At 50.3% G+C, this 12303-nt stretch overlaps 1 protein-coding gene across 1 annotated transcript; it reads right to left on the bottom strand.

The window, feature by feature from the left end:
* Positions 1–505: 505 nt before the first annotated feature.
* ENH_00011080 (hypothetical protein, conserved) lies at positions 506–8964 on the bottom strand (the record flags this gene model as incomplete). The annotated part of the gene is made up of 10 exons (XM_013578847.1): positions 506–575; positions 1123–1197; positions 1930–2067; positions 2435–2547; positions 2967–3077; positions 3458–5971; positions 6366–6486; positions 6706–7168; positions 8068–8210; positions 8552–8964. 10 exons carry the CDS (start codon positions 8962–8964, stop codon positions 506–508), a joined length of 4161 nt encoding a protein of 1386 aa, XP_013434301.1.
* Between the last annotated feature and the right edge of the window lie 3339 nt (positions 8965–12303).

Genomic DNA, 12303 nt, shown 5'->3' with positions numbered 1-12303 from the left:
TAGTTATCTCCACAGTTCCTGCCTCTGCTTGTGCCTCTATTTCTGTCTTCGCCTCTCTTTCTCGCCTCTCTTTCTCTTCTTGTTTACTTGCCCCGTGCCACGTTCTCTTCCCCATGAAGGCAGCTCCTCGGATTGCAAATTGCCTTCCATACTATTTATTCGAGTATGTTTTCCATTTGGTCGCGCTTATTTGCACCTCTCTGTGTTTGAGTGGGTTCGTTTGAGTCTGCGTCATGTCTCTGCCCACTAAAAGTGGCAGGAAACGAAGACGGAAAATCAAACACACAGAGGGAGATACATAGGCAGAGGGGGAAACAGAAAAGGACTGACACAGAAAGACAGACACTGACGCACCTAAAAAAACGTAGGGTAGGATGATAAAAAGACAACGATGCACAAACAGATCGTTGAACCCCCGGCCAACCCAATGCGCGATGCAAGGAGCTTTGCTTATTTACTCAGGGTTTTTTAAACAGCAACGAAACTAAAAATAAACTTTAGAGTGTCAGTTGCTGGCATCCTCCTCCGCATAATTTGACAGAACGCCGAAGATGGGTTGGACGCTGAACACAGGCCTGTGGCAAACAAATCAATACAGATGAACAACGGCATCAAGTAAACGATACACGCAAAACAGCATACAGTGGACGATAGCACACAAATCGCAAACATGCAAAATAGTAAATGAATTGGTGAGCATTGCCCAATGGCCAACTTGAAGCCACGGAGTAAATTATACATTAGTGGACAAAGGCAGCTGGAGGATGGAGTGGACATGGACATAAACGGAAAGAGGCTCGAATGAGCAGAAACAAAACACCAGTGTTCAAAACAGGGTAGATCCAGGCAAATGGGATGCGCAAAGAGCCACAGACGGGAACAGAACACTGCAAGACGCAGAAACTTAGAGACACAAACGCACTAGAAGCGGAATCATGACAGCAAAAATCCGAAGCTAACCGGCATGCTAACATTACATGTAGAAGGAACAACTGCACGACAAACAGCAATAAGTGCATATGGGACGAACTGCAATGTCAACGCAGCACCAAAAGCAACGCAAAGCGAAGTAGCAGCAGCGACGCAACAAGGAAGCAGCATGAGCAGCAGCAGCAACAGCACCTTTCTGAAGCGGGAGTGGCTCTGTTGAATCTCGCGATTGTCACAAAATCTTCCGTCGTTTCTTGTGTGATGAAGCTAACAAGCGCAAGCACGGGGAAACAGAGACAAACAAATGAGAGTCTAAAATACATGCGAATGAAACGGCGCAGTGGGCAGACTGCAGACGTAACAAACGAAAGCACTACGCAGCGGAAAAAAAGCAGGGAACGAATGAGGTGAAAAGCGAACAAACAAGAACGAAAAACGCCTGTGAAGGTAACCTCGTAACTCTCAGGCATGCATAACCAGCAACCAGCAAGCTAACCAACCAATCAACCAACCCATCAGAAAGCAACAGGAGGAAGAAACATTGAAAAGGGATGGATGAAGCACGCTGGCCGTCGTCTCCCACTGTTCTGTCTCTTACTACCAGTTCATCCCTACATTTTCTTTCCCTGCGTAGCTCCTGTGGCTCACTGCTCTTTTTGTATCTATTCTTCAGTATAAATTTCGAGCCATACGCTACGGTTGCCTCCGCCCTCATGCTGGTTTGTATAAATGCTGCTACGTATAAGACTAGGCTAAAACCTGCCTCTCCCTTTGCACCAAATGGTAGAAAACTAATGTCTCTCTCGTTGTTTTTACAGCTTAGAGCTTAAACCGCCAATATGCACCTGTCTGTCTAGCTCTCCATACTTATCATCTGTTCGTAGCAACATCTGCATAAAACTGTCCTAGTTTTCATCTGTCCTTAGCTTTCTCACTTCAACGTTCGCTCATGTTCACGCTGATGTCAGATCAACAGTTATATTCACATTTGCATCTTACCGTCCATCAAAAGGGTATCTATCGCAGTCGTCCTCGTCTCTGCTGTATTCACATGTCCAAACTCTCACCATCTTCTCGACCCCGCTGGTGGCCAGCATTGGAGGGCCCCACAGACCTAGAGGACTCTGTGGCGCAGGGCTGCGAAGCATCAGCAACAGCAGCAGGGGATGCATGAGTTCGCAGATGATTACACCCACGCAAATACATTCATACAAATACACGCACAATTTGCAATGCAGATATACATCAGCGCATACGGACACGCGCAGGCGCACACATCCACAAAAATGTCCACACACATATACAAAATGGATAAGGACAAGAATATCTGAACGTAAAAATATACGTACGCATACACAGATTAGTAAGTACTAGCATGCATAGGATCACGACCAGCTTGTGCACCTTCCCCTCTCGGAATGCGCAGAGAGTGCCTCTTCAGGTAATCGTTTGCTTTAAGAAAAATTATTCTGCATTTTGTATGTGCTGTATACATATATGTCACCTTGCACAACAATTGACTACACATAGATGACCCCTCAGACACGTAAGCCGCCTAAGAGGCTTCGTTGCCGTAGGCTTCACTGGCAGAGGCGTTGGCAAACACCAAATGTGAACCTGAAACGGAGGGAGACAAAAGACAACTAAGTGAACCGACGAGTTAATGAGTAATGCAACAGGAAAAGAACAAAACGAGAGCATAAACGTACACTTCGGAAGAGAGTAAAAATGCGTCGTCTACTACAAGCAAAAATACGTCAGTACGTAGGTGTACGAAAATATTCAAAAAAGACGAACAGCCAAACGATGAGCCACGCACACAAATAGGCGAAAATACCACAGGATCAAGTACAGCAAAGAAAGCAAAGCACGAAAGCAACGCCTTGTCGCCAAGTGTAACTCACCGCAGACGGCAACAGTGTGGGTGCATACGCAGCACATCGGTGCTTATATACACGCACGCATGGACAGTACACTACAGCTAAGCGCATGCAAAGTATCATCAGCCCCATCATAATCGGTTCCGTCCATCTCACCTGCAGGTCCTCAGAGCCGCAAGCCACGTGCTTCATATCAGTCAAGAAACATCCTCCCTTCATGGTGGTCACGTTTGTGTAGCCTTCACTCTGCAGCTCGAACAGCGGCAACTGACAAAGCACAACACGAAAACAGAAGAGTCGAACTCAACGCCACGACAGAACGACTCGTCGAAGATGAGAAGACAAGCATACATGAACATACAAAGGACCGATATTTAAGCTTGGATAAATCAGCAACGGAGCTTCGGCATCATTCACACAGCATCCACATTGCCATATGCAAATGTGCTAAAGCACATGAGCACTGTGCAGGGTACGGAGGCGACGTAAACACAGCATTGCACGGGTGTGATAGACACATATACAAATCCAAGAGCGTACAGAATGAGAGCCTGATAATATCAGTCCAGAACTAAGTCTCTGTCTAGCCAGTACACAACATAGGGAACTTTCCCTTTGGGTCTACGTGCGCTTGAGGTTCTGCTAACCTCCCAGTCTGTACTGTACAACAGCGGCTCTTTCCTCCTGCGAATGGCGAGTAGCAGTTTTCCGTCCCAAGAAAAAACGATTTTGTCAATCATTTCGACAAAAGGCACATCGCTTAAACGCTTGCCCTCATATACTTTTCGGCCCCCCAGTGACTCCCGAGACACTGTCCTATAGGTGGGGAAACGAATGGCCGGTAGCTGCGCAGCAACAGCCTCCGCCTCACGCAAAGCTGCACGGATCTCAGCTGAGGCACCACTCATGGCACGATCCGCTGGTCGAATTCGAGGTCGTTCGGAAGATTGACCCCGAGACTGCCTTCCCAAGGATCGTTGTCTAGATCGGCCATCCGACGATCGGTCCCGGGACTCCCTATCTGTGGAACGAGCTCGTGACCGGCTCCCCGACGACCGACCCGCTGCTGATTGACCGTCTTGGGAACGATCTCCCTGCGACTGCTCATCGTGAGATCGTCCACGGGAAAGTCTCCCACGGGAACGCCTCCTCGGGCATCGTCCTTCGTCAGGGCAAGGGCTGTTATGGCGAGAGATCCCCTCAGCAGAGTTGCTCAAGCCACTACCTTCTTCACGAGGTGCAACAACCTCATTAGCCGCGGTGTTGGTTCTTGCAGCAGCTGTCTCCCCTGCGCTAACAGCAGGAGCGTCAGAAGGGGAGGACGCCTCGTCTGTGCGGCGGTCACCCTCTCTCTGTCCACTTACGAAGGTTGGGCCACCCCAAGCCTGCAGCGGCCCACCTCTTCGCCTCAGCTGCCCGGCTTCATCGAATTCGAGATTAAAAGCGTCCATCAGCGCCTGGCCATACGAGGTACGTGGCCTGCCGCCAGCAGCACCAGAAGGCGTCCTCCCGCAGCCACGGCTGCCTCTGCTGCTGCTAGCTCTGGTATATACGCCAGCAGTAGGTAGCACCTCAGATGCTTGGGCCCCTTCTTCTTGAGAAGCCCCGAGAGAACTCTCTACTGCAGAACTGTGACGAGATGACCCAGGAGGGGAGCCTCCGCTCAACATTGATGCTGCTGACTCACCTGCAGCAGCCAGAGCAGCAAGAGCGTACGCAGGGGAAATGCCTGACCCAGGTCGAAGGCTCGCTCCTACAAGACGCAAGGCAACTGCAGTATCTCTTGCTACCGCTCGCCGTCGAAGCCTTCGTGATCTAGAACTTGATGTTGCTTCCTGCTGCGGCAACTGGTTCTGCTGCTGCTCCTCTTGGGAATCATCAACGTTCAGTGAATGCCTCTGTGGAGTTCCTCTGATACTTGTTTCTCGACGGGTTTGCGACTGCTCCTGTTGCGTCTCGGAAGACACCGGTGAGGCGCCAGCAGCCACTGATGCTACTGCGTGCTGCGACCGAAATTTATGCTCTCTCTGCGGAGAACTTCTGGCACGAATGCTACTGCTACTATTGTTTCCGCTACCGCTATTGCTGCACTTGCTGCTGCTCCGAATGCAACGCCTTTTGCCGCTTGTAGAAGACATTTCCTCTTTTGTTTCTGCGGAGTCGCCGTCTGGTGACCTGCTGTTGCTGCGGCTGCGGCTGCTGCTGCCTTTTCTATTGCTGAAGCTGACGCTTCTGCTACGGACGCTACTAGCGGCCGCTGTTGCTGTTGCTTCTGATGTGTCCGAAAAAGGTTTGGTGTTCAAATTGCGGTTCCTTCCTCCCCTCAGCAGCCTTAGGCTGCGGCGTCCTCCCCTCCCTAGCCTCACTCGCTGTGTGTCCGCCGGCCGCTGAGTGCTGCTGTCTCCACTGCTGGTGCGGCTGCTCTGTCTGCTGCTGCAGCTGCTCTGCCTGCTGCTGTTGCGGCTGCCTTGACCGTTGCTGCTGCTGCCTTGTGTGCTTCCGCTGCGACTGTTTTGTCTGCTGCTGCTACTGCGACTGCGGCTGCTTTGTCTGCTGCTGCTGCTGCGGGTGTTCTGTCTGCTGTCTCTGTCGCCACGGCTGTTCAGCCTGCGCCTTGCAGATCTAACGACCGGCGAAGGGCACTGAACAACAGCGGCTGCGCCACCACCAGCAGTGTCTCCCACAGAAGACGTGCGCAAGCCTTCTCGTCCCCTTCTCCCGCGATGCCATCTCCATCCGCACCATCGGTTCTGGATACGCATCATTTCATGTACTTCTTCGTATAGCCGGGAGCCAGATGAGCTCCAGCGGCTCCTGCGACTGCTGCTCCCGTGGCCTCTGCTGCTGCTGCGGCTACGCGTGTCGCTACCGCTGCTACTGGCCACGGCGTGCCTTGAGGCACTAAAGGTTCCGCTGCTGCCGCCACTGCTGCCGCTGCTGCTGCTGCTGCTGCCGCTGCTGCTGCTGCTGCTGCCGCTGCTGCTGTTGCTGCTGCTGCTGCTGCTGCAGCGACTCCTGCTGCAGCTGCTGCGACTCCTGCTGCGGCTGCTGTTAATGATGCGGCTTCGGCGCCAAGTACTTAGTTTCGTATCTTCCCCTTCGGCATCCCCAATTACTGCAGGGACCCTCAACCTCAAGAATGGCCTGGCGGTTCGTAAGTCCTAGAACATCCGCAGTAAACGCAACTTCACAATGAGCTAATGTCTTCACCAACTGATACAATTACTCGATTACTTATTCTTCAGGACGTAGTCCATAGTTACTGGACCAGAGGAAAAGAGAAAAAACACAACAAACGGTGTCGCAAATAAAGGGCTATAGTGGCGCCTGGATATGTAAAGGAACTGCACGACGATCTGCACCTCATTGCCCGACGTATCGGGTTGAATAGTTTAGAACTCAGAGCTTGAGTGGAACTATATGGATCCGCACCCCACAAGTCAGCTCTCGGTGCACAACGTGGCTGTGATACGCTACCGTTTAGCTCTATCCAGCCTAACAAGGCAGTCAGTTTCAGAGCTACGCCAACTAGGGTTCAGAGATTGTCTGCCTCACAAGAATCCCAGCCCCACAGCTGCCTGCGTACGCCAAGTGGTAGGGGCGGGGAATGTGGGGGTCGACACTGGTGAAGTCGCCGGTGTTCCGCATAACTGGATGTGTCACCAGAGGCCGCTCTCTATGACACAAATACAGCAGAAAACACGGCTTGCCTCGCCAAGCATGCGCGCAGTTCGACAGCAAAGAGCAGAGAAACTTGGAACCAAGGACTGAACGAGACTGGCAGACGGAAACGCAGTAAGAAAGCAATGAGCGGTCAGCAGCAACACACGCACAACATAGAGGAAGCAGCAACAGCACAAGCACAACATAGGCGCAGTAACAGTTAGCATCCCACCTGAAATCTGCAAGTGCAACAAAGCCAGACTCAAGTGCAGCAGCGGCAATCTGCCCTGCGGTGTCAATAAACTTGGCCTCAAAACAGGCACGCGTCCGCGAGCGAGGAAACAAGATCAGTTCTTCGTCCGCTGCAACCAAAATATCCAGGTTATTCCGAACAATCGCCGCCGCAGCAGCAGCTGCTGCTGCAGCTGTTGCTGTCGTCGCCGGCGCTACACCGGCATCAGTAGCAGTGGCGGATGCATCTCCGGTCTCAGTGACAGACAGCCTGGTGGACGCCTCGGGGTGAGTCAATGGAAGTGATAGAGATCGCATCTCTTCCACTGAGGGTGCATGCAGCCGACCGTAAATGGAATAGAAATCGCGACTCTCAGAAGCCTCAGCTGTTGCAGCAGCAGAACTCAGGGATATGCGAGTGACCAAGCCGTCGTTCGCCGCTGTCAACGCGCGGCTGCCCAGTGCTGCAGCAACAACGGCAGTAACAGTAGCGGTGCAACAGAAGCAGCAAATGGCTGCTGAAGCCTTGACTCTCTCTACATAGCACCCACGCAACATATAGCTGCAGCCAGCAGCTGCCTTTTCACCTGAGCGACACGTGTGGAGTACTCTACTCTGTACAAATCCCTAACGGGTACTTGTATATGTTCTTCTACATATGAGCATGCTTTGCTCATCCACAAAAGTTTCGCTGGTAATTGCGCAGCCTTGTGCGTTGACACGGATACGCAAGTGGGCTAACGCGCGCATTCGGGCACACACAGTTCACGTGGCTATACATTTATACACATACATACAGATGAAGCTGCGTTCATGCATACATAAATAGTACATACATACATACTTAGTGCTACACGTGGACGTTTTCCATCTACGTATATAGATGAATTCGTGCATGAGGGCGCAAAATGACGGTGGCAAAACTGTGCGCAACCGCCTAGGTCAGTGCTTTACCATTTGCTGAGATGAAAGGCATCTTAGCCACGACACATACAAGACGAGCATCTTCGCGTATATGTGCATATGCGTCCTGTTCTATGCACGCGAACTAATGCCAAGGAGGTAGACCAATCGACAAGCATGCATGACTACAAATAAAATGCATGATCATACAAATATGTGAAACACGTAGATAGGTCACCATTCAAACGTACAGAGAAGTACTTGCATATATTCGCACAAGCATAAACACATGCAAAATATACGAACATACAACCTACATGCATTCATGTACGAATTAACAAGCACATGTGATTAAAAATATTCTATATATACAATGAAAGCAAGTGCACCATGTAAATACGCTGTCACTGAAAAGGATACAATGTTTAGATTCAAGCGTGGAGAGAGGGCAATTACTTACTATCAAAATCAATGCAAAATATATTATCAGAGTGCTCCGTTGGCAGCACCGCTTTGGGCGTACGCGGCCAAACACGAGGCTCCCAGATGAGGAGGCGGAGGTCATCGCCCCCGCTGAAGAGCCAGGGCTGCGTAGGGTGGAATCTACAATACACACACACTCCAAGGGCGCATGCAAATGTACATCACTTTGTGATGCTGAAATATAGATAATCGTTCAACAGAACGACTACCTTTGCTTCAAGCACAGAAGCACGCATATGGTGCTAAGGCGGGAGGAGCCGCGAAAAAAGAGAAAGGAAACTACTAGAGAGTAACTTTAGATGAAGCTGAAAGACAGATACAAATAATGACGAGTATGATGACCGAAGCAGCTTTAGGGAGGCAATAGGCGCATTAAAGCAAGACAAGCTGAGTGAATACCTGTACAACACCAAACCCACTTGAATTCACGTTGTGTACAGACGACTACTGCATGCGCTTACTTGATGGCGTTCACACATCCCTCGTGGCCTCTGTAGCGGTACGACGTCTTGAAGAAACCTGGACCACTTAAATTCATGTACTGGGATCGCATCCGCCAATAACGATTGCCAGATAAGAGTCGACTGCGCGTCGGGATGCTGCTCATGTTCGAGCTGCCCAAAAGACGCTGGGAGCCCCTATCAAGGAGCAGCTTGCAGCCCCCCCATGGACCCCTACCTCGTGAACGTAACTGCGATATCGTGGCCCGCAGAGCCCAAGAGGAGTCACTGCTCGTCTCATCATGCTCACTGTCAACCCCCGAAACAACGCACGCAAAAGCTTTCTTGCTGTCGCAGAGGGATGCCTGTGATACCCTTCCTGAGCCGACAGGCTCACTCGGACCTTGCTGGCTGCGGCAGCCGTCCTTGTCCATGTCCTCGAGTGAATTAAACGTGTTCTTCCTTTTGGGGGCCCTATAAAGCCCTACAAGACGAAGAAAACGCAGGACGGCGGAGAGCCCGATGAAGCCTCCCAATGGGACCCCTCAGATGCCTTTACTCGCTTTCACGGCCACAGTTACTACGCCGCCGTTGCACGCGAAAGATCCTGCTACACGGGACAGGGCGTATGATGATAAAAACTGCGCTTTCATTTGCTAATGAGTCTGGGACTCAGGCCACCAGTAGAAGGCTTCATGCAGGACGGCACACAGGTACTATTGACATTGAGTTCACACAGATTCGTGAAGAAAATTCAATCCGCACGGTGAAACCCAAGGAAGAAGATATCGAGGAAATCGGAACAGAAAGCACGGCGGGCAGCAGAAGACAGACGAAACTGCTACCCTAAGGGGAAGCCGCAGAACGTACTTCAGAAGCAAATACTACAAAAATGACTTTGTTCATGCTGCTTAATAATGGGACCATGACGGGAGAGCTGTATAAATACCGCATGAGATAAAAGCTCAAATGGATCACCTCCTGTCGAACTTGAAGACGCATGCATTGCTGGGGCCGTGTGTAGGCACAAAGAGACGCAGAGCTCATAAAAATAAGATAAAGTTGCGAGCCCATGATGCTTGTTACAGAGTAGTATTCAAATTCAACGCTGCGAAGACCTCCTGAGAGCTGCAACAAAGGCACGGCAAGCCCAAGTTGTTCAAGACAGGAAGGCAGCTGTTTCTGCCCTATGCCTCGCATGCGCGCAATCTTCGCTTTCCAGTTTGTTTTCTAGCGAGAATAAATGGAATGACAGCATTTTATTGTTCATGACTTCTGTGTAGACGGACATAACGGGGCAAACGACAAGTCACGGCCTTCCATTGACGTCCTGCACGGTACGGATGGTGGCTTCCGATGGCAAGCTCTGAATCTGCCTTCCTGGATATTTCGTAGAGTCGAGACAATAGTATTCTGCAGCAATGTGTCTGGTGTTACACGCTGTGTGAAGTACGTATGCTGGGCGGACCTCTCGGTCCCATTTAGATGCGACCAAGGTAAAAATAATCGGCGGAGGGTAGAGCGGCTTTTGCTGGGAAGGCTGTCAGCGATTTTGCAGTAGGATACATAGGAATTGGCGGAGGTGGCATCAAAGATGTAGCTTAAAGCGAACAATAGCGGCCTTTGCAGCCTCGACCAAGCGCTGGGGCAGGAGTGCCGTAGACATTATTTACCCATTGCTTGAGCAGTGCGCAAACTCAGCTTCGCATGCAGGGATGGGGATGACTGTTGTGCATTTTCACCGGATGAACAGTGCCTTCAGCGCCTTTCTAGATACCTGTCCGCTTGCGAGAGACATGATATACAGCGCAGGAACAAAAGCACCCTAGCCCGTCTTGATTCTGAGAATCAATCTACGTTTATTCGGCATTTGTTCTAGACTCTAGTGAACTTTATCCCCAGCTACGCTACTTCTGGTACGTGGAGTTTCACGCTGGCTGTAGCGTGCAGCACTAGAAATTGGCTGAGGAATGAGCCTTCGGGCCACATAATTCAGAAGCTGTGGATTGCCAGGAAGAGTTAAGGTCATAAACACACAGAAAGATTTACTCATGGGCAAGCAGGGACCGGTGTTTTCTATAAGACGCCTCAGGGTTTGTATCTGAAACACTGTAAGTGGTCCGCGCGAAGCCCACGCTGCGGGGGACAAGCATTGCAAGAAGACAGGTGTATCCCTACAAACGGGGAGCTACAATGCTTTTGGTTACGCCCTCTTCAGTGTTTAAAATTGCCTGCAGTAAGTAGCGATGGGTATGAACGAAACTTGCCCAGACTGGAAAGACGCGTAGGCGACAATGCAGTGCGTAGCATTACAAAGTCGCACCAGCACAACCCCATAAGGTTGCAACATTCACAATTCTACGCACCGAGTATCGTTAGAAAATCTATAGCTAGGGAAACATAGCTGTTGTAGCACGGGTGTTTGCCTGGAAGGCCAAGGATTTAGGCTGCCTGCGTCACCGGTGCAGTTTGCGGGACACATGCATACCAAGAGACACCGAAGGCTTCGCAGAGGCCACAGAAAAAATTGATTTGATTCTTTTGCCTGTTAAGGGTCTGTTGGGCTCCTTGACCCTACTTGGATCTGAAAAGTACTTCAGTAGTGCAGCGAGGAACTGCAGCCAGCGGGCGGTGGCGAAACGGTGAGTCCAGAGCTTTGAGACACGTAGAAGCAGCTTAAAAAGTACCGACAAAAGTTACGGGCCTTGGAAAAATTAAGAAGTAGACTGAGGGCAAAGGACTCAAAATCTATGGCCCACTGTTGAAATAAAGGTCTGACGAGCTGCCGTTAATTCGAAGGAAGGAAGAAGCGGGATAGCTAGAGCGAGAGCAAAGCCCAAGCGTCATGCTGAAAGGGCGTATACAACGGCATGAAAAGAGACCAAGATTGCAGAATTTTAAGTTAAAGGAGAGTAGATCCTACGACCGTCCAGCACTGCCTGCGATGATGGGGAACCAGTAGTCGTGGAAACTGCCAGTCCTGTGCAGGGTGGTAATTGGTTACCAGGTGATCTGTCTTACTTTCCCCTTTGCAGCTCACTGTATTCTGATACTACATTACTGCGGAAACAACTGTTTTGCCAGAAACGAATACCTCCACGGGAGGGCTCCACTCACAGCGTATGCTGGTGATGTAACCGCCATACGGAGACAGGCTGTGAGCGTCTATGGCATTTAAACTTATCAAGCAATGGCATTTTTCCAGTATCTGAGTGGAACGCTGCTATGTGGCTCAGAAGATGTGAAAAGACTGGAGTTGACAAGCTTAGAGCCGTTGTCATGCAAACGAAGTTGGATGCCAAGGAGAGAAGTAATGACACGACCCTTTTAAGCTTTTTCCTTCAACAGTCCTACAACTCAGATTTTTCATTATGGTTATTTAGTTTGGCCTTCACGCCCAGGGAGCAAACACAAACAGCCTCTTACTTGCGTCATCCTGTCTCTATCCAGTGAATCTTACTGTTCAGCCCACACACACGAAGATAAAAGCTTGAAAGCATGCACAATATTACTTTTAAAATTGGAGAAAAGGCTTTGGTACACTCATTTTTTGTCGTTTGACTTCGCGAAAGCATCCGAATGTCTCATGCGCACTACGAAACATGATCGGGGCACTCCAAGCTTGGAATAGTTTATTTTGCATGTTATTACAACATTAGAATTCGTTTGTGAAAATGACGGAGAATGCAACCTCCAACTAATATGTGGTGACACTCGATTACAGGGCTGCCAGCAGCGGCAGCAGTGGCTCACCGGGCAGCAGCCCTAATCCT

This window comes from Eimeria necatrix, genomic scaffold, assembly GCF_000499385.1.
Source record: "Eimeria necatrix Houghton genomic scaffold, Enh_scaff133, whole genome shotgun sequence".
Classification (NCBI taxonomy): Eukaryota; Apicomplexa; class Conoidasida; order Eucoccidiorida; family Eimeriidae; genus Eimeria; species Eimeria necatrix.
This window is presented reverse-complemented; position numbering and strand designations above follow the sequence as displayed.